The sequence below is a fragment of the Solenopsis invicta genome, chromosome 4 (genome assembly GCF_016802725.1).
Source record: "Solenopsis invicta isolate M01_SB chromosome 4, UNIL_Sinv_3.0, whole genome shotgun sequence".
NCBI lineage: Eukaryota > Metazoa > Arthropoda > Insecta > Hymenoptera > Formicidae > Solenopsis > Solenopsis invicta.
The window spans coordinates 19,542,347-19,565,632 of NC_052667.1; the positions used below are offsets into that span (position 1 = coordinate 19,542,347).

General features: G+C 33.6%; 3 protein-coding genes across 6 annotated transcripts in view; all 3 read right to left on the bottom strand.

The window, feature by feature from the left end:
• The window catches only part of LOC105202616 (rap1 GTPase-activating protein 1), a 288,123-nt gene extending 273,561 nt beyond the window's left edge, over nt 1-14,562 (bottom strand). Inside the window, exon 1 of the mRNA XM_026138112.2 lies at nt 14,028-14,562. Coding sequence (XP_025993897.1) covers nt 14,028-14,398 — 371 coding nt within the window. The 5' untranslated portion in view covers nt 14,399-14,562. The remainder of the gene's footprint in view (nt 1-14,027) is intronic.
• Nucleotides 608-10,685, bottom strand: LOC105199198. Of its 2 annotated transcripts, none has more exons than XM_011166172.3 (2): nt 10,453-10,685; nt 608-2,602 (listed from the first exon to the last, which is right to left on the bottom strand). In XM_011166172.3, the coding sequence occupies exon 2, from the start codon at nt 2,598-2,600 to the stop codon at nt 2,358-2,360; it is 243 nt and encodes an 80-aa protein (XP_011164474.1). In that variant the 5' UTR covers nt 2,601-2,602; nt 10,453-10,685; the 3' UTR covers nt 608-2,357. The 2 variants fall into 2 exon arrangements, with proteins under 2 accessions (XP_011164474.1, XP_011164473.1); XM_011166171.3 differs by lacking the exon at nt 10,453-10,685 and adding an exon at nt 7,209-9,958.
• A 1,798-nt stretch (nt 14,563-16,360) lies between the features above and the next one.
• On the bottom strand, nt 16,361-22,697 carry LOC105199197 (cytochrome c). Of its 3 annotated transcripts, none has more exons than XM_026138110.2 (4): nt 22,542-22,697; nt 18,902-18,958; nt 17,475-17,616; nt 16,361-16,955 (listed from the first exon to the last, which is right to left on the bottom strand). In XM_026138110.2, exons 2-4 carry the CDS (start codon nt 18,938-18,940, stop codon nt 16,810-16,812), a joined length of 327 nt encoding a protein of 108 aa, XP_025993895.1. In that variant the 5' UTR covers nt 18,941-18,958; nt 22,542-22,697; the 3' UTR covers nt 16,361-16,809. The 3 variants fall into 3 exon arrangements, with proteins under 3 accessions (XP_025993895.1, XP_025993896.1, XP_039303919.1); XM_026138111.2 differs by lacking the exon at nt 22,542-22,697 and adding an exon at nt 22,215-22,510; XM_039447985.1 differs by lacking the exon at nt 22,542-22,697 and adding an exon at nt 21,527-22,073.
• Between the last annotated feature and the right edge of the window lie 589 nt (nt 22,698-23,286).

Genomic DNA, 23,286 nt, shown 5'->3' on the forward strand with positions numbered 1-23,286 from the left:
AGAGACATTATTTTATGCTTGTTGTTTAATGTTAAACAGGGATAAAATAATATTTTTAATGAAATTTTTAATGGTATTTCTAAAGCTTCTGAACACAGGAAAATTCTAAATCAGAAAAATTCTAAACAATGGAAAATTAGAAATATATAATTTTGTAATAAGGCGCTGTGTTTCTTTTAAACTAAAGTAATTTTTAAAAATTATTTTTATGGATAGCCATATTACAACCACTTTTTTTCTGCCACCGATTATGCAGTGCATTAGATTTTTATAAATCACGTCCTAAATAATAAATATCTCATTACTTTGAGCCTAGAATCTATCAAACAATACTCTGACGAATGTAATCGTTCAAGTTTCAATAAAAAATATTAATTATAAACAAAGTTATTCAATAAAATGGGTGCCATATTACCTTTTTTTCCTCTAATATTTATAATGAGGAAAGAAATTAAACTTAATGCAGAATGGCCACTATAATTCAAATATATCATATCTTAGTACTTATTAGAGATATTTATGTTGATTCGATACTCACTCGTATATTCGACAATTAAAATGAGTCAAAATACTTTGAAGGGGAAGAAACAATAAGCACCGAGACAAGTTAAAGCAAATATTTAATTTATTTGTGAATCTGCGCAATCATAAAATATATGCATATATCCATGTAACGATCAACGAGATAACATCGATAGAGCTCGGCGCTGAACGTGACGAGACAATCAACGTGTAAAGTGTAAAGAGTGGATTTGGACGTAATCATGGATAACTTTAGAGGAAATCGCGTGACTTCCTCATAGTTTTTCTCGGGGGCGCATTTTATCAATCGGGTCTCATTATTTTTTTTTCTGCTTGTGATAAGAAACACGACGTTTCGCAGTAGGGGAATAAAGGGGGCAGAGGAAAGAGAGAGGAAAAGAAACAATACGTCGCTCTCTCGTCATTTGTACATGTAATATATAAAAATAGAATCCACGGTGCGCAGCGGGATATGCCGACGTCATCGGTCGAGCAATAGGGGACGAGAAAAGGAGAGAGGAGAGGAGGGAAAAGAACTCAAGAAGGTATCGCGAAAGATTGCGGATCAAAACCATACTCGTCAGTTCACGTTCTGTAATATTTGTAATCCGACTACAAATCATATCGCTGTTATTGGCAGACGTGTATTCGACGTGCGCGAACCATGACGCGCGTTCGTCCGGAATGGAGCCTTTCCCTCTAAGCGACGAATCGTTTCCGATTTCGTCAAGGCTCGTGCTACTTAAAGATCGATCGACGAATTGATCTAAATCACGGCTGAGTTCCGCGAATAACGTCGTCATTTGTCACGTCCAACCTGTCGAAGCGTACTACAGGTCGTCCGCGAAACTGTCTTCTCCGCGATCTATTCATATCTTCGAATCTCAAATTGCCATGTAATTCTTCATAGCTCTCGTTTATGGTTCGATTTATATACTTGCGAGAGATAACACATTATTTGCGGAACGCGCACGCGTGCGTATTGTTTTTACTTCGTATGCGCAATCAGAGCCGCGCCTAACTCTTCGCAGAAGAGAAACGAACGAATTGGTATAACGACTAATTATATGCATGTTTGTATCGCATGTGTAAGGCAAATCGAGAGTCTCATACGAAATGAGAGATTCGAGAATAGAGTAATAACCAGCGTTAGTTAATTAAATTGAAGCGCGGATAGGAACAAATCCGCTTTACGGAGAAGTACGAGAAATATCTACTAAATAAATCATCCATATAGGCTGCGTTCGCGGAGCGTGCTATTAGCGCTATTGCTTCATTTTATTCTTATTTCACGTCTAACGACCGATGAAGATAGAATGACGGGGAATAGCGCTCACAGCGTCCTTTCTGAACGCAGCCGTAGAGAAATACGACAGAGAAGGGATGCATCTCCGTATCTTTTTACATCAGGACAGACGATGTAACGCGGGCGCGACCCAAATTACGACATCTCAACGACATCTGTACACGGCAAATCGCAACATGGCGATTCGTCTTCGCGTAATGCACTATTTGATCGAGCTACGACATTGGCCGTGTCCCTATATTAATGACTCGGCCGTGCATAAATATATATGCATATATATATACATGCATATATATACACATACATATAAATATATATATATATATTTGTCGCGACGCGAAGGAAGACGAAATAGAGTCGCCGCTTCGCGTCCGTGTGCTACGCGCGTCTCCGCTGTGTTGTACGATATTAATTATTTAATCTGAAATTGTTAAAGTATATACGATTCTAGTGGCTGTTTCTTTTTTCTTTCTGATTCTCTTCCCATCTCTTTCTCGTTCATCACGGTCCATATTCGCTAGGATGAGCCTTAGCAGCCGACCTGATGCAACATTGATGCAAGTCGGAACACGCGCATCCAGGCGAACATGCCGGTGGACGGCGAACGGCAAACGGGCGCCCGCGTCGACGACGATGTCGACGAAGCTTTGCGCTGCTCTTGTGTGCCGGATGGCGACGTTCGGCTGAGGGTAGCGTCCATGGATGCGGCGTCGCTGCTCTCCGACTTTCGCTGCTTTTGCTGTTGCTGCTGCTGCTGCGGCGAATACTTCATATCTACGGTTATGCGAGAGGAAAGGTGAGTACGGCGAAAGAAAGATTACTTTCCACTTTGTTTAGAAATGAAGACAAGAAGGCAAGAAATAGGTACTAACACTGAAGCCATCGTAAGTTTGTACGTACTGTACTTTACTTTTCATTATTAACGGCCATTATGATGGCTTTCCGCATATCTACCTCTGCATTTGAATAGCTACTATAGTTAGTGTGACAAGATATTTTCGACAGAACGGTCCGGCTTTCAAAATTTCAAAATGATTGTTTCGCTGTCTCGTTAAATAAATTCCAATGTTAGCGAAAAAATTCCGCTAAAAAATACTTCATAAATTTTGTCAAATCATAGTAAACCTAGATCTGTGCTAATATAATGACAAATTTAATACATTTTAAATGGCGAGTGCTGTGGTTTCGTGTCAGTTTCGCTTCTCCAAATACATGACTAAAGCCTGTGTCCCACTACGTATTGCGGATGCGGATCGGATTGGGATTGCGAATCGCGAATTAGAATGCAGCCAATCAAAGCCAGGCAGCTTCAGATCCGGATTGCGAATCGTAGAATAGATGACTTTCTATTTGCTTAATTCGCGATCCGCAATTCTAATCAGATCCGCAATACGTAGTGTGACACGGGCTTAAGAGAAGCAAAGATACATAACGCATCTCACAAAACATAGACTTTTTAAGGACATTGCATCTATGAGACGATCAAAGGATATATGGTCTAAGGACGTCTTTTAGATAAAGTGTGTACTGTGTAGAATGTGATATTGCATTATTTATGAACAGTGCAAACAGTAAAAAAACTCATCTTTGAGTTCGTAGCTTAAAAACGATATTGATAACAAAAATTAATTATTGATTTAAGTTAAAAACTTAAAAATTTTTCTCAAGTTTTCATTTTTCTTATTTTATATATACACACGCACGCACGCACGCACGCACGCACGCACGCACGCACGCACGCACGCACGCACGCACGCACGCACGCACGCACGCACGCACGCACGCACGCACGCACGCACGCACGCACGCACGCACGCACGCACGCACGCACGCACGCACGCACGCACGCACGCACGCACGCACGCACGCACGCACGCACGCACGCACGCACGCACGCACGCACGCACGCACGCACGCACGCACGCACGCACGCACGCACGCACGCACGCACGCACGCACACACGCACGCACCACGCACACACACACACACACACACACACACACACACACACACACACACACACACACAATATGAAGCAGGTAAGTTCAAATTATTAAATATGAATAATTATATTATTCTTCAAAAATAAATTGATATTTTTATGTTTATATCTTCGTCTTTCCCTAATGTAAAGTTGTCCCCCTTTGGATTGAAACATATATGGTTACATTAGCTATAGTGATTTTCTATCGAGGTTAAACGACCAATATAATGCATAGCCGATAAATATAAATAAAACGTAGTAAATAACAATATAATTCTAAAAGTATTAAAAAATGTAGTGCTCAAATATTTAAATCTTCAATGCAATCAATTTTTTCATTTTTAACTTAACTTAAAAACTCAAAATAACTTAAAAAAACTTATAATTGCATATAATATACGACAAAGTAACAAACCATAACAAAGTATGTACTAACTTGTCCCGCCCACGGACAGAGTGAGTAATTTTTGTTGTAATGAAAGAAAACGAGCATCTTCATGTATTAGTTGAAAGACAATAGGTACAATATTGATTTCCGCTAAATGAATAAATTATATATGTATGTATATTCTCTTATGTTTTTGGGATTGCTAAATGTTATTCATTTTTGTATCTACCTAAACTACACAAGACTAAATTTAAAAGAATCAAAATAAATCACTTTTAATATTAATTTGATTTTAATTCAGTTATTTAATTATTAATAGTTTATTATTATTATTATTAAAACGAAACATTTTAAAGGAAACTCTTGAGAATAAAACGCTTCAGAAATACTAAATCTGACAAAATAAAATCAATGTAATATAAAAATTATATATAATATAAAAATAACTTTATGTTCAAAAAATCTTAAGTCATCAGATGTGCATAGATGGTTGTTAAAAATGGTGTTAAAACGATTAACTTTTTGACACTATCATGTATGTGTCACTTCATTAGAGGCGCATTAGGTTTTTCAACGTAAATCTTCGTCTGGAGCTCTATATTGTACTATTTTTCATATTATACTTTACACTCTATAGTAATGCATTTTATAAATTCATTCGTTCACAGAAAAATGTTATTATCGAATCAACAATCATATTCTCACATATAAGCAAGAGTATGAAATCTTCTTGAAAGAATTTAATAATCTTAAATAAACGTAACTTGCTTACATAATAAGATCTAAATTGATATAAATTTTTTTTTTTATTTAAAAACTCTCTCGATTAACTTCAAATTTGAACTCCTTATTCGGCTTTATATAATCAGCATAATAGCTACTAGTAATTTTGCATTGATATATACCATGCATAAAATTCGAGTTAATATCTATAAAATTAAAAAATTTTATTTTTGCATTATACTATAGTAATTAAATAACTGAAATAAAATCGTCCAAATTATTATTAAAAGTGATTTATTTCAATCATTTTATGGCTTTCGGTCATTTTTCCACGAGTTTAGTGGGATAAAAATGCTACTTATTTTATCCAGCACCATAAAAAAAAGATATATACATATATATATATAAGATTATGTATGTAATAACTTCCATTAAACTTTTTAAGAAGAAATCGACCTTTATCCATCATCCATGCTTGATTGCAATGGATCGTGACAATTTGTAAATAAAAAGATTTTTAGAATCAATGTAATGCAGATTTGACTATTTTCTTTAGATTTATTTCTTTAGCATAATAAAAAAACTTTATGTTATAAAAGAATAGAGTTATATGAGTAAAAACTTTATCTTTCTACATTCTTTTTTTGCTAACAATTCATGTAAAACGTTAAGGTCTATATTCAAAACGTGCTATTGAAGCTTTAGCGTTTTTTTATCATTTTATCCTTGTTTTACGTCTAATGAACGCTAAAGATAAAATGACTAAAACACATACGCTAATACCTTTATAAGCGCGTGCTGCATACAGGCCTAAGTATAACATCCTGCCTACACATTAGTGATATAATTTTGGTGCAAGCGGTCGGTTATTCCGACAATAAATCTCCGCAATTGCAATTCCACGATGAATTTCGACCAACAGAAATTCACGTGGACCTTTTGGCATAAATATCGCATCAACCTTGACTATGTTTAGGCTAAATGCTCATACGGTCATGGTCGTTATGCTCGCATAATGAAGCAAAAATAAACGATTAATTCCTGATTCGTAAAACAGAAATGCATATATGTATAATAAAGGAAGATTGCCAACGTCGGTTAACTACTTCGTTTTTGAATTGTATTTCTAAAATAAAAATAAAAATTTTTATCAAATGATGTGGCGGTTTTATAATCTTATTTCAAATTTTGCAATAATTAAATTTTTCGAAAGATAAGCAGAAATGAGCATTTAAGAAAATAAGCTTCAAAACCGACATTAGAACGCAGTAATGCTACATTTTCCTTTTCTCTTCCTTTAATATGAGTCGTCTGTACAAAATACAAGTTAGTGCATATGTGAATTTTTAAAAGCTATTCACGATGCAAAATGATTTTTGTTTATACAAATTATGCTATTTCGCAAGATACAACATATAGCGCGACAATATATAAAAATTAGATTAAGTTACGAACTCAATAGATAGATCTAATCTGTTTAGCTTATATAATTTTTACTACCTTATAATCTTAGCAACAGACGTGCTAGTTTAAGCTGCATCCTGATTTTGTGTTTAAAACCACACACAAAAAAAAGAAATATAAATTAAAATACTTTTAGAACGTTACAAACATGTAAAATATGATCTAATATTACCAAACTCACTATTGTTTAAACTATGTAATTTGCACAAAATTTTATAATTTTGTACTATTATTTTCATAGTGATAAGTGAGATCAAAATGATGAAAATATCAAACAAAAAGATGAGAGAACGGTCTGCAGTGATCTGCAGCGGATCCTCGGTGTCTAATAATAATTGTGCGTGAATTTTTACAATCTCCAGCTCACGTGAACCGCGCACCGCATATTCATCAGTCTGAAAACGTAGTTTTCAAATAAAGCCAGAATACGTAATATCACAAATTAAATTGCTCGTCAATTTAATAATTGACGTAAGCTGAAGAGTGTAAAAAATTAACACAGAAATTATTATTAGGTAAGATCCGTCGCAGACGACTAGAGACCAATATATGTGTATATTAGCTCTCTCTCATTTTTATATTTAATTTTCGCACTTGAAGAATTTACTTTTAACTGATTTTATAAAAAAAGAAAATGTTCTGAATGTATGAACTATGGGTCTTTACTTTTTTAATTATATAAATAGGTTATGTTTCCATTAGTATTGACAAAGCAATGTTTAGTTTCCGAGAAATAAGGAATTAAGTGTTAGTTTAAAAGATCTATTAATATTAGCGACTGTCTTCCGTATTATATTTCGAAAAATGCATGTAATCTCACCAAGTACGTTTCCATGTACATAAATGTTATTTCGTCCAATTTTAATTCGGTTTCGAAAAAACTGTCTTGCAGTAAATCCCATAAAATCTTCCAAATTGTGCATGTGAATACGCGACGACGGGTTGCTTTATATGTATGTAGAGTGACTGTTTATTATACTCTTGCGAAATCGCTGTTTCCAGAAGCACGATCGCTAGGTGGGCGTTTCGAATGGCGCACGCGCCTCTTTCGGTCAGCTGGTTCCCTAGACCTACTTTTCGCCCCGATAATGCGGACTGACATCATATATACACAGTCATGTCACTCTCGAGCTCACGACGGATGGAGGCTGCCGTTTCCTTCACTGTTTACTTACAATGCAAAATTGCTGCATAATGTTGCGGCTACTCCATCCCTACAAAAATCGATCGTACGGCGAATTCGGCCGAACGCATTAGTGCGCACTGGTGCACATTAAAACTGTCGTATCCTATATACAGTGCAAACCTTCAAGGAATGTCTTAACAACGTCTAGATGATGTCCGGTGGACGTTCGTACATTCTTAGAACGTTCCTCGGTCAAAGTATGTTGCGGAACGTAAATCAATCTGTATTTTATCTAAAATACGTACAGATTAAACTGAGAAATTTTCAATATTACATTGTGCTTTGTGCGTTTGATAAAATATGTAGGCATTTGAAATATTTGTATTTCACTTTTTCCACTCAAATTAGAACTGTGTGTAACGGCTTTAATATACTAATATTACCGCGCGCTAGTGCGTCCAATCGAATCTACTAATGGTTATTCGATTCGTTCAACCAATTCTCTACTTTTTTTTTACATTGGTTTCTAGAAAATCAATTAAATTTCAGTTAATTCTGACTTGATGTTTGTGGACACAGCTGTACAACTCGTTTAGCCTTTCTGAATCTATGAGCCATGCATTTTCTGTGAAGATTTTATATGTTTATCTTGTCTTTCTCTATATAACCGGTAGTCATCATCTGCGTTACGCGATCGTGATGTCACACATCACTAATAGCAGCAACAGAAAACTGTACGCGTTTCGCCAGAACTTAACTCTGTGCAGTTTACAACTACAAGCTGCAGCTGCAATTGCAGTTAGATAGTTCAAATTGAATCTCCAGAAATACGCTTTCTATATTCTCTGTTCTTTTATATATAAATAAGATCTGTATAGAGAGAGAAAGCGATCGAGATTTCCTAAGTTTCACATTTTAGAATGATTTATTTCACATTATTATTATTATTATTATTGTTATTATTTTCATCTTGTAGAGTATTCCTCTTTGAGAAGCTGTACAAGCTTTGTCGTAAATTTTTTTTCTATCGAATCATCAGGATGACTTTCATTTTGCATAAAATCTAGTTCAAGTGGTAACCATTAAGTACAAACTGTCCTCGTGATGCTAACATGTGCAGTGGCGTAGTAAACTGGCTTTGCCCCTTACGTCTTCTTTATTATAAAATTGATAGCAACTACCAATAAACTAATTGTCAGAAATCTTTCTCAATTCAAAATGTGTTTATATACTCGCTACAACAGACAAAATTTTCCGCGTTACCAACAGAAAACATATTCCTAGTGTAGGAAAACTCCAAAAAAAAAAGAGTTAGTCATAAAAGTTCCATCACTTTAATTGTTTCTCATTTGTCTTTTACCCAAGCATAATTTATGGCTTTTTATCTTCCATTACAAACAAATTTTCGATTCGAAATTCGTGCTTACAAAGTGTTGTACTGCTAAATTGACGCCCTTATTGACGGCGGATCGCCTGGAGGGGGTGAACCCCTCTTTTTCTCTCCCTCTATTACGGTACTGAACTGCGAATATGTATCACTGTAAGTAATAAACTACATGTTTGTGTGCGTGTGCACGCGTGTCAAGAAAACGCTGTGTCCTAAATCTTGGTCGTTGCTCGAGACCGTCCTTAGATATCAACGCGCTACTTCACCGAATAGTCTTTATTTGGTACAGACGAATAACGAAGGTGCCATTTGACAAAAAATACAGAAAATACATGTTATTGGCAAAAATACAGGATATAAATCGGTAAACGGTACATGTGTCTACGTATACACATGAAGATATTGTTGGACACACATATAGGATGGAAGATTAGACATCTTGTTGCGAGTTGCTGCATTTTAGAAACAGAAATCGTTTTGCATGCACGACGGCGATCAAATTGCGTTCAGATAAATTTGTGCAAGATCTCTTAGATTAGATATACATCATTTAGAAATAGAACAATTATAATGGTTTCCGATTACGCTTTAAAAAAAAGAGGCGCGAAAAGAAGCATGAAACAGATTTTCTTTCGCTTCTTGGGTTATCCCAACGTTTTAGTGAATTAATAATTAGTAAACATTTAGTGCACTATCATTGTCTCGAGTACCAATTTTGAGAATAGAATTTATTCAGATAAAATCTTCGCGAGGAAGAAAAAGGTTTCCTAGTACGCTCCTCGAAGAGTCCAATCGCGCTTCGAATCGTCCATCTTGGTTGGCGCGCGATTACGACGTCGCGCTGTCACATTAAATTCGCTGACAGCAAACTAGTCTCCCCGCGTGAATTATTGATTAATTTAATGCGACAGCCGATAAACTCGCCGCGACAATCGTAACGACCTGAGCAACTTGAAAGCTTGAAAAATATTGGAAATCAAAACTTTTTCTACATATTCAGAGAATGTCGCGACTGCAATTACATCTCAGGGACACGTTGCTTTGCCATTCATAAATTCAATTAATATTGTTAAAAAGAAGGAAATGATCGAAGCAAAAGCATCTAAAGGTAAACTTCATAAAATTCAACTTTTTAGAAGAAAGTGCATTATAATCGCCGATAATAAAAATCGTACTTCGCTGTACTACGATGGCTTCAGCGGAAGAATAAATATGACAGTCGTTAAATGTCAAAATGTTGAATCGATCCGTTAACTATAGAATGCGAATATTGAGGCAAATGTGACCTGGCTTGGTAACAAACGTTTTCAGTATTGCGGTAACGTTACGATAACTCATAATGAAAGAAATACATCAATGAATGACAGGTCTTTAATTTGATAAAGGATTACAAGGAAATGATTCCTCACAACACGACTGCTAAAGTAATTCTATATACCTCTCACAGTTGCCTCTAGATTTATCGGATTTCAGGATTAAACGATTGTCCAAGTTACCACAGGAATCGAGAACAATTAGTATTCACTTCTGAATCCTACCGAAATCACTCACCTGATGGACTCGTGTTTGATTGTTATAAACCCGTCTGCCGAGCGAGAACGTTCAAGCACTTTGACTGGGTCAGCTGTCTGATTGGTGAACGCGCGACTGGTGAACCACAGTGGTCTCGTGCGCAGCGCGTAGCGTTCTGCGGATCACGACGACGAGGTGCATCGAAACCAGGGAATAGGAGAGGACAAGGGAAGACGGAAGAGAAGAGGAGAGGAGAAAGAGGTGAAGTGTCCTCCTCCCCGTCGCGCACCTTCACGTTGACGTGATCGTTGGGACGGTGAAAATGGTGGGGTGCTCGCTCGTCTTCGTGGTTGCGCACTCCGCAGCGCCGGCGCTGCATCGACCCATCGGTCGGTGGTTCCTCGATGTACGAAAAAGACAGAGCCACGACTGTCGTACACCGAAACGTGCGCCCCGTAGCCCCGCGTATTGGTTTCTCACGCTTTCATTTCAGATCTTTTTTAATTCATGCAGTTTTGTGAACGTTCCTCGGTTCCTATCGAAGATGCAAAACTTTGAACTTGATCTCATCGTTAATAATAATGGCTTGCGTTGTATCAATTCGGTGCAATTTGTTTTTGCTTTTGGAAAAAGATACCCCACGCAGGAACTACGACCCTTGCTTATTTAGGGCAATCGGACACCCTGAACTAGGTCAGATCTCAAAAATCCGCAAGGATGCTTTAAAAACGAAAAACGCGTTTTCGCGGATTTCTGAATGTCTAACGTCACGTTCTGGTAATCATATGTAATTATAAATTATATAGTTCCGCAATTGCAAGGAAATTCATAGTTGTGCAATCTTTGCAAAATAGTCGCTTTTAAAGTTGAGTGACCAAACGGAGAAACCATAACGCTCCATTATCTCTCCAATCCCTTTATGTGCCTAGCGAGCGATTACTTTTTATTTGCATAATCAGATTAACCGCTTTGCGTGATTTGAACTGGGCAAAGTGGAATCATACGATATGAATCATTTGGATATTCCAGGTCCTTAGATCGTCAGCTGTTTTACTTCGTCGACGAAACTTTGATCGACATTTTGAGCACTTGACGGGAATCATTTGATTTTTGTCTCCCTTATCTTGACGGGGAGCCTGCGCGCGACTAAAGTTGAGCGTGGTCACGCGGCGCAAACATAAAAGGTATCCATTCTGATCGATACTCACGTTCGTTCTTGGACTTTGTCAATATATGGAAAACCGCGCATGATACTGTCAAAATATCAAACTTCGCGATTAATTAACCACATGTGCTTGGAATAATTAAATAACAACAAAATCCAATGATATGGTATATTTTAACGTCGAAAGATAAATGCAAGAATGTACCCATACAGCACAGATTTCAGCAATGCTGCAGCAACATTGCAACATTTCAATATCGAGAAACATTGAAAATATTGCTGCAACATTGGTGAAATATTCTGTGCTATGCAGTAAAAAAATTTCTACAATATTTTTTTATTAATTATATATACAAGATTTTAACTCTTCACTTTAACCCTTTGCTGCATCCAGTATAGATCACCATTCTTCTCGCAGTTTTTCCGTTTTTGAGCATTTCATAACCGGTTCAGGAAACATATTTAGAAATATAAACCTTTATGTTCCTGAGACATACACGTCATTACACGTATACATAAATAATATAAATATGCAGAGCAAAAGATTTTCGGGTGCAAAGAATCAAACTTTTTAATTGTTCATCAATTTAGCATACATATACGCAACTAAAGGATTAAAAACTAAAAAGTAATAAAAATCATCTATCACTGCTCTCTATCTTTTCATTGCTTATTGCACAAGAACTTGAACAGTGTCAATATATCTAATTAATAATTCATTAAGTCGCCAAGTAGTCGCCATTGCAGGTATTACTTTTATTATAGAAAATTGAGTATGATAGTGAAAATTAAGTATGAACGTTTCATTTTTAAATTATTTATGAATTATAAATATAATTTAGATACTGAAACTGAATAGAGACAATAACAAATAATTATAAACATAATATTAATCAAAATTGGCATTTAAAAAAAATATAAAAAAAAGAAAAATAAATATATTGTTTGAAAATCTTTACATGAATGTTTTTGAGATCGCTGATTTCTAATCTGTACTCAAATTTTGAAAATTTAAAATGACAAATAAGGCAACAAAAAATTTTGAAAAATTATCATCGCTGAAACCTTATATTTATATTTGAGATTTCTTATCACGTTCTTGTCATTACTTCTAATTTATGTCAAGTACAAAGCTTTTTCGTTGAAGAGAATAGTAAAGATTTCTTTAACATTCGATCCGCTAATATTTTTCTCCTAATTGTATAATATAATCAGTAGAATAATATTCACCTAATAAAATTATAAAATAATAAAATTACTAATAAAAGTTCTAAATGTTTTGAATGCCTAATATTTTTTGCCCGTTACAATAATAATAAAATTATTTGTATCTCGATAATTGAGCCGAATGGAGCTATATAGTGTATATGAACTTATTGCGTTATTTTTGTATTCTAAATTAATTTCTAAAGTTATGCCCACATATTATGAAACACCCTGTACACTAATAATAAATAATAGACAGCACCGATTATAAATGCGATTTTAATAGTGTATTACAATCGTGTTAACACGCGGCACAACACATGGAGAATCACATGGCGACGTTAGCAGAACCTATATATAATTACATCTCAGATAACTTACACAGTGTGTTTTATTTGTTATATAAAGGTTATTAAAGCATACGACAGCGGAGTGCGTGTATCTTCTCCATGAGAAGAATCTTTCTTTGGAGATGTCGAGTATTGTCGGGGGATAAAAATAGTTTGATTTACCCTTTGACGAACGCCACATCGTGGTTCCAGGTCAGCGAAACGTCCACAAAGGATAAAAAAAGGGATCATTTGTTGATTTTATAAATATCAAAGAGTGGGAGGTACAGTGATAAGTCTATACATAAATAAATCTTAGATAACCGTCATTGAAATATAAATACTTCAGTGTAAAAGAAGTGTAAATCCATGCCATTTCAATATAAATTGATAGAGTTTCTTTAGATCGAATTGTTTAAGGAAAAAAATAAATATTTTAACCGATAAAAGTTTAAAAGATAAAGCTTTTTTTATATTTAACTTTGAAAAAAAGTTTATTGAAAAAAAATCTTTAAAGGAATAACTACACAAGAAAAGAACCATTCTATATTTAATAGTCAGTATCATACATAAAACAATATAAAATCTAATAATTTGCTAATCTTAAACATAACTTATTTACATGAAAGAATTTTGAAAAGCTTCATAAAAAAATACATTTAGCCTTTAATAATTTTCATGGGTTGAGAGGAAAAGATATCATTTAAAAATATTTTCAAATATTTTATAAAGATATTTTATTGGAATAAAAAACTATTGTTATAAGTAATTATTTCTTTGAATTAATAAATTATAATTCAAAAACACGTATTTACTTGAGACAAGAAATTTTTGCCATGTAGTTTCCTTATGTGTTAATATTAATATATCAAAATAGGTAAAGGTACAAAATGTAAACGGAGCTGTAAACTTACCTGTCAGTAGCATACCATGTCGAAGTGCACGGGCTTTTCGGCGTGGAAGGGCTTTTGGGCGAATTCGTGTTTGCGATCGATGACTTCGTTGAAGACGAGATCGAACTTCCGCTCTCCGGTGTACAGGGAGACTGATTTTCTTCGTCGTTGCAAATTCCTGATTGCCAGGAGTACCTTGTTCTGGCGCGTGAACTGGGACTCGATCCGCATGAACTCGATACACTTTTCGGACTTTTGGGACTCTTAAGGGCATTAGAACTGAAGACGCGACTCAAACGCAATCTCAGGGATGCCTTATCTTTAAGTCTTACAGCACAATTATCGTCAATGCTCGAAACGACCTCATCGAGCGATTCTAAATTACTTGTCATGATTCTTGGAAGAGCACTTTAAGCTTTTATAGTATATCAATTCGATGATAAAAGTTATAGATTAAACTTAAAAGAAGTTGAAGTATTCTCTCGCACGTAATGAATATTATTCAACACTGTCAAAAAACATAAAACATAAATTAAAATTTTTATTTGCCGCATTGATTTTTAAAAGCTTTTTAGGAATTATTTAAGAAAAATAAATATTTTCCAAAATTACTTTTGTCCTTTATTTATTATTGTTTTAAGATTAATTTCATATTTCTTTTAATAAGAAACAATTTTTTAATAATGGATTCATTTGACCTCTGCACGTGATTCATCGATAACCATGATTCTAGATTTCTAAGTAGACTAAAATTAAATATTTAAATGTCATTTTAGTAACATTTGTTTCAAAATTTTTTATTTGGCTCATTAAGTTGCACTTAAAGAAAAAAGTTCAATTTTTACTCTACTTTTTTTATGTTCGGGATATCGAGACTCAGAAAACGTAAAAATTGTTATCAGGATGATTCTAATTCCAACGATAGCCATAAATATTCTAATCTAAAAATAACATTTTGATCTAACGTTTTTAATCTATTGATGAGTTATTAATTAAATAGTTATATTGTTAATAAATTATTAACTCTCTAACTGTATACATTTTTTCGGTACCTTCCCAATATACACGTGGGATTCATATCATATTTTACGCTATTTAGCCTACCTTAAAATATTAACAAAAAAATAAAAAAAATTCTGTAACATCTGTTAACATTGAAGATTTCATAGTTATTTTGATAAATATTATTTATTAAATAATTAATTTTTAATGAACTTTGAAGCGAGTAACGAACTTTGTCGTCCAGTATTCCATTTTTTACAATATTTTTTTAGTAAATAGATAAGCAACGATTTTTCCAAGTTTTTTATAATATTATTTTGACTATTTATTCATGAATAATTTAAAAAATTGTTACTTATAGAAAAAAGTTATATACAGATCTGATACGTGACTTTACATGTTCTGCATTTAATAATGTATTGGTTTTTCATATTGACTACATCAAGTTCCTTATACCTTTTCTGAAGAGCTCAGACAGGCAAATTTGCCACAGGCAAATTTGCCAATTTTACAAGCAGATGTAACTTGTATTAAACACCATAGATCTAAAAACAATCAAAAGGTTAATATTTTAATCAATTAACAAGGACTCATAAATCCTTTTTATAAATTTATTAGAATTTATTCTTAGAATTTTATTCTTGAGATCTATAAATTTTTTATTTATAAATTATTTATAATTAGTTTCAATTATTATTTTTTAATTATAATTATTTAGTTTTTATTTTAAAAAATAGGAAGTTAATCTTCAAACAATAAAGAACAAAAAGTAATTTTTAAAAAATATTTCCTCACTGTCTTTAAAAAAATTCCTAAAAATCTAAAAAATCAGCTCGAAAAAACTTGCTTAAAAGAATTCATTTTAAATCCAAGGTTTAATTTTTTCACGCATATCGTCGACGATAACCAAAGCTGCTGTATTTCGTGATTATTATTTATACACTAAAATTATATTCGAGTATACAAGTTGCACGTACGACGCGTTGTAGACAGAACAGAACACCAAGAACAACTGAAATTGCTTGAAGGAATTGAGTAAAACCCCAATCGAGCAATAGACTTCCTGCCGGTGCTAACCACATCCTTCCTTCTTCGCTTTTATCAGTGGAAATCCTTAAATATAAAGCAGGAAAGTCTGGTAATAGGTTGGTAAAAGGATAATACGTGAAAATGATAAGACGCTCAAATACTTCACAGTAGCTCTTGTCTAATCTAATCGAAAGCTCGAAAATCATAGCATATCAATGACAGTTAATCGCTTTGTAAACATCCGTTATCAAGTTCGCTTTAATCCAACTGTTACGGGCGATCGGAATTTTAGGCAACTCGACGAAAAGAAACGGGACAACTGCTAATTTTTAAATGTCTAGTTTGTATTTTCTTTGATTTACAGATCAACACTCGTTGCATGGTACAATGATAATAAATAATTAAGGACGCAAAATCCGCGGAAGAGTGGCTCAACCACTCGCATGGCGGGCATTTAACGCTCCTGAGAATATCTCTTCGGTGTGATGAAGAAGAAAAGCAGAGTCAGGAACTAGCCCGACCCCTGTGTCACGTCATATACATATTTGCAATTATCTACTTATCAACAATACAATAACAATTCATTACTATTTGAACACGTATTGCGAACGCTTTTGAGTACCATCGAGAGGAGAGTTCATGGGATGAGCACGAGTGAGATGAGATGTGATGAGATGATAATCGTACTAATATCGCGATTCATGCCATATGCGGCTTCTCGCGCGTTCGTCGCGATTTCCGCGATTGATAGCATGCACGCGTAGAGAGACGTCTACTTTGTAGATTGTTCTAGGTAAGCTATAAGATCAGCCCTCTCCTGTGGCTTTTTCAATCCGGCGAACACCATCTTCGTGCCGGGAATGTACTTCTTTGGATTTTCTAGATACTCGAACAAAGTATCTTTGTTCCAAGTGATACCTAAAATACAGCGACACGCGAGTTATAATTAAGTATATGATATATATTCTAAGTGCAAATCATGCTAGTGCTATAGATTAGAAATGTACAAAGGTTTTTTTTTATGCCGAATCGTATCAAATTGAATTAAATCACATCGAATCATCAAACACAACTTTTAATTAACATAATTATTGTTAGGTTCAATTTTAATAAATAATTTAATACAAAAATGATATAAAAAAATTCTATATAAAAAAAAATTGATTACATAATATAAAATCACTCTAAATATAATTTGATAAGATTATCAATATATAACTGATATTCGAAATTCTTAAATTTAAAATTTTCGTGTAGCTCGAATTCATAAAGATTTAATTGCATAAACTGTTCGAATACGATTTGAACCGAATCAGATAAGATTTGATTTGATTCAATTTATATTCAAATAGTTCGCACATTTCTACCATAGATAATACAGAATAATGTCAAAGTTTAACGCAATTTATCTTTATATGTCAGTAACTAAACACGTACCTTTCGCTTTATTGGCATCGGTATAAAGGAAACCTGGGGATTGGCCAGTTTTTCTACCTATAAGTCCATGTAAATTAGGGCCTACTTTGTGTTTGCCACCCGATTCAACGGTGTGACATTGTGCACACCTTTGAATAAAAATCTAGAAAAAAGAAATACACAATAATATTATGATTATTGCTGTTTACAAGATATTACATACTAAGAACATAACAAGAATGTTTAGTCAAATTTTGTAACAAAATTCCTGGATTTTCTTAAAATTTTTAATGAAAATTAGAGCACTTTTAATATAATTTTGAAATACATGTACTTTATTATACACTTTTCAGTCCTAATCAAACAATCAAAGAAAGCCATTTGAGTTTTAAACATTAAATTTAAAAAAAGTACTAAAAAGAAATAATATGAAACGACATACACTGGAACGTCGTAATAAAGATGCTTCGGAAAAATCCATTTCATATGCTCGTCACATGTGAGTACCATGGGAAAAACGATGTAATCGCATAACAACATTTATTTATTACTAATGTTTTAATAATTTAGTTGCTGTGTGTAGAAACACAGTTATAGCTATCTCCAACATTTTGTTTCATTATAAATTCAATTAGTTAATTTATTCTTTAATTTTAAGACGCTCTTTCAGATATTTAAATCAAAATAAATACATAAATTGGTAAGTGATTCCATTTCATATATTTTAGACAATTATCTCTTCACTTGGCGATTGATCTACATTGAAAAGGACGTATTTATGTAAATTTCTCGCAAAATTGTTTATAAATTTATTTTTGAAAACGTTTCCAAAAAATTGAAAATTTTTTCTACAAAGACAAGAAACAATATTACTACAGTATTCTGAATTTCATGATTTAAGAGTAAGTTAGACAAGCATATATCACTCACATCAAAGTCCCGACCCGCGCTCTACGAGATTCCACTGTATAACGATTTGTTTGCAACACACGGATCTAATTCATGAGAAATACAAAATTCGGAAGGTGATAAAACACACAATGTCAATTTAAAACTATAAGGAATATTATTGTTCAAAATTTATATATATACTATGTATACAAACATAGTTTAGATGAAATTCATTGCGTAAATTAAATAATATATATTACGGAACTGTGCATACTCACTCAAAAGGTATGTGTATGCGTATACGTGTGTGTACTAAATATAATAATAAATATAACGTATACTATATTTATTGTCAATCGATTGTCGACATTTTGCATTATCAAGAAAAAATGATAAAAATAACAACTGTCAGAAAAAAAATAAAATTTAAAAATAAAATTTCAAAATTTTTTTTCATGTATCAATAAAACCTCAGAAAAATTCATGTTTAAAAAAAAACTAAATTTCAGTTTTTCGGTGACAATACTCTATAAAATTTTGTCTTTATTATTTATTACCTTCTTTCCTTTCTCTGGATCACCCGCCGGAACACCCATATTTATTTAATTGTGATTCTGAAAAAAATATTAATATAAATTATAATATACAAATTGTCACACCAAAAAATACAAATAATTTCTTATTTTTATTTATTACATGTTTTATTAAATATTTTGTGATTACGATTTGACATTAAATAAAAATTCAAAGTTATAAGAACATTGAATAATATTAAAAGTAATACCGATATGGCACGCAAACGGTAATTCTTTTGAGGAAACAATTCTAAAATTGAAAATCGAAAGTTGAGCTTTCAAATAATTATTAATGCTAGTAATTCTGTAACACAATCATTGTTAAGAGATTATAAAAGTTTAAAAATTAAAAAGAAAGTGAAATTTTTTTCATATTTTACTTTGAACTTATAAAAATCCCAAATAACATAAAGTATTAATTCGGATCATAAAACGTCTTTAAGACATTTCCAAATGTAGTCTTTTATATTCAATTTCTTTAGATAACTTTATCCATGAGACACAGCAATTTTTAATAAAATTCTAATACATTTTACAGCTTTGAAAGTTCGAAAGTAATATGAAGAATCCGTTAGGTACATAAGTAAAGATGAAAAAAATGAATTCTTAGTTATTTGATGAATATCTTTATCTGGAAGATACCTCTCAAGTAAAATGACAAAAGCGAACATTAAATTTTGTGTTGTCTGGGATGGAACTGTAGATCAGTAGTTGCAAGTCAAATATTGAAAATTGAAAAATTTTTATTCAATGACTTTAAATGCACTTTTCTCCAAACATTTTTTTAAAACAGTGGTCAAAATAACTTAAATGTAATTTAGTCAATCAATTTGAAATTTTAAAGCAACTTTTTTTCTTAAGTTATAAAAAAAATACAATTTAAAAAAAACGCAATTTTGATGAAAATGTATTTTCAATTTAAATGTGTCAGGTTTCACGAAAAATAAAAAATTTTCTCTGCGAACCGAAAATATAAAGTTAAAAAAAATGCCTATACTTTATCTTAAATAACTTACCGATAACTTACGCATAAACTATAGACAATAATTATTTTGGGACACTATTATTATTTATTATTTCAGTATATTATTGATTTTACATCTTAATTATACAATTAAAACAAAAAATGTATTTTTAATGATATTAAAAATAAGAGAGTTTTCCTATAAAACATTATTTATCTCTTTAAACAAAATTTAAACAAAATTTAGTGATGTTGAAAAAAGTATCCTATTTTTTGCTATAATTTCTATAACCACTTAAATAATAACTTTTTGTCTCATCATCCACATATTCGTACCATACACATTTATATTATATACGCTAGACCACTCCCATATTTATCCTGTATAAAAGTTGATTCCAAAAACTATGTACTACATAGCGTAACATAAAGGGACAAGTAACATCACACAACATGAGTAATACAGTGCATATGTGTCCAGAGATATGTAAATTGTGTATGTACGTAAGTATCTAACATAAAACGGCACTCAGTAAAGTTATTATAATTTTTATTATAACAATAGATTGTTATATGCATGTGTATGTCTGCTTTATGCATACGCATGAGTTTTGTACATACTTTTTAGAAATTATGTATTCTAGATAAGTCAAGTTTAGCATAATGTAAATGGTTTCGTTCACCAAAAGCAATTTTGCAATATATTGTAAAATTCTTCGACGCGACTGGTTCTTTTGTCCTTGATTCCTGCCAAATCTGAACGTATGAACCAATCATCAGAGAACCTTACGACAGTTGCAAAACTGCTTCTTCCGTTGAACGCAGCTAAGGTCTATAGTTCGCACATGATTTTGCAAGAATGATTTTGAAAAATTGGCACAAACGAGAATGTTTCTTCACGCACTTCGCTTTGCCAGTGTGCACATATATATATATATATACATATATATATATATATATATATATATATATATATATGAACATCGTTCAGTATATAACGACAACGTACTTTTAACTTGGTATCTAATTCAAACATGCAGGTGCCCAAAAATCCCCCGTTTTTTTTCCTAAACTGATTTGCAGTACTCTAAAAAGTATTCGTAACAAATTTTAAGCGTCCTTGCGTGACATTTCAGAGACATCTATTCGCAATTATATAATAACACTCCATTATATAATTAATATTCGTATCGGAATTTTTCTACGAGGAGATGCGCGCTTCTACCTTCGGCTTGATATTATATCCGCTCAGGATATCAAATATTCTAACACTATTGCGTCATGCAGACTGCAATTCTTTTTCCTCGTACGTGCATACGTCATTAGATGTGACGTGTGAGAGAAGCGATTGATAAAGAACACATTGCGTTCGCGCAACGAGTCGAGCGATATGCAATAATCACCATTTTCAAATTAATTGGTATTTAGCCGTTCCGGATAAAAAAAAATGGTATATACGATACCGAAGGTAATCGGTGACGTTGCGTATCGAAGTTACTTCCCCAAGAATGACGGCAAAGGACAGTATGAGAAACGCGAACGTGTGCTGCTCTAGAAATGACCTTTGAGCCAATGAAGTTCTGTTCTTTATCAATGTACTGACCAGCGCGAGAATTTTCTTTCTCGCTTTCGCTGTAACTTACGAAATCTCTATCTGTCACTTTAAATAATAACGGGCGCGTATTCACGAGTATAAATTCACGTGTAGCTCTAAAAATGATCTTTGAGCCAACACGCCTGTTTTTATCTCGCTGTACCGAACAGCACTGAAACCTTCTTTCTCGCTTTCGTCAAACTTGAAAATATGCATATACTTCATTTTAAATACACCAAAGATATATTGGTCTAGCTACAAACAACAGATCTAATTCTATCAATGCCGACTGATCCGTGTTAAATAAATGCATTCTTTTTTTTTCCAAGTCGTCTACAAGTCCCGGTTTACAACAGGTGTAGGAAAGTCCGAAGTCGTAAGAAATGGACCAACCATGGGTGATTATTTTCCACACATTCGACTGTAATTAATCAATTTCTCACGACTTAAGGCTCACCACACCTATTGTAGGCTGGAACTGACGCAAATAAACTGCAATAATTGCGATTACTACTGTTGCTGAAAAGAATTTAAATATTACGACTTTAAATATCCAACTGGAAAAGAAGAAGTTTCTTCAAAGATCGAAGCAATTTCTAATTTCGACCAATCGATCCCAGCCATAACATTTCTGGCAGTCCTCCCTCGCGACAACCCTCACCCCCACCCTCACCCGTAAATGAAAGACGTTTCGCGTTTCGCACGACCCTAAAACCGAAGCATTCAGAACGTTTTACCTCACTGGCCCAGGGCCAGGGTTACGCATTACGTAAGTTGCTGCTGTCTGACGTGGTCACGCGGACGTCCGATCAAAGAGGAGATCCATCCAACGAGAGATCGAAGAGAGGAAAGCAGCATGATTTTCCCCCTTAACAAATGCGCGAATTACATTTCGGTAAATTCAATGCCGTGTCCGGTGTCGCTGAAGCTAACACACGCGAGCACGTGGTGCCGCACGTCGCGAGGATCCGTATTCGAAAGGAAAGGGGACGCTTGTCCGTCCGTGACACACTACGTGTGCCCGCGCTCCCGCGTGCCTGCCATGTCCGATCATCTCTACTCACCGCGCGCCTCTCTGTTACACAGTAGTTGACTGGCCCGTTGTCCGACCGTGAATACCAGCCGCGATCAATGTGGATTCACTGGCTGGTCTCTCGAGCGCGATTTTGGAGTATTTCAATGGCTGATGCAACCGACGCACGCATGGGACAGACGATCGGACGAAATGGTCGCTGCTAGATGGCGGCACGAGATCAGCCGCGAAATTTGATCTTCGGATCGTGCGTGTTCATTCAATTTCTTTTTTTGTTTTTTTTAATGAGACTAGAGCTACGTTTGAAAGCATTGGCCTACTTAAACCGAGTAAAGATTTTGATTTTTATATTAACTAGTAACTTTCTATTAAATTATCTTAATTTCGGCAATGAATTTAAAGAACAGTATATTAAGCTGATACAATAATGAATCAAGATAATTAAATACACGTATCATGTATAAATTTACACGCATCGTCGAAAATAATTTAACAGAGAGTTACTTCCCAGCAAACATAGAAAATAATAGTTATATAACTTGTGTGTGTCACGTTATATAACAAATTTTTACATTCTAGCAATATTACAGTTATATAAAATTGAATTCTTGATATTACAACATCACAACTTATAACAGTCATATAACTGCCATTTATTAGGTTTATATAACAAACATTTTATTTTAATAGTATAACTGTTATAAAACTGAATTATTAATATGACTCCTCTATAACAAATATGATACAACTGTTATGTAACTGTTATTTTTCTTATG

Excerpts from the sequence above, each read along its gene's own strand:
- LOC105199197 (XM_026138110.2), bottom strand. The coding sequence starts at position 18,940 with ATGGGTGTTCCGGCGGGTGATCCAGAGAAAGGAAAGAAG. Across the intron at positions 17,617-18,901 it reads ATCCAGAGAAAGGAAAGAAG|ATTTTTATTCAAAGGTGTGC; the intron begins GTAATAAATAAT and ends TCTTTTTTCTAG. Across the intron at positions 16,956-17,474 it reads CGATGCCAATAAAGCGAAAG|GTATCACTTGGAACAAAGAT; the intron begins GTACGTGTTTAG and ends GCTGTATTTTAG.
- LOC105199198 (XM_011166171.3), bottom strand. The coding sequence starts at position 7,311 with ATGCACAATTTGGAAGATTTTATGGGATTTACTGCAAGACAGTTTTTT. Across the intron at positions 2,603-7,208 it reads TGTACATGGAAACGTACTTG|ATATGAAGTATTCGCCGCAG; the intron begins GTGAGATTACAT and ends GCATAACCGTAG.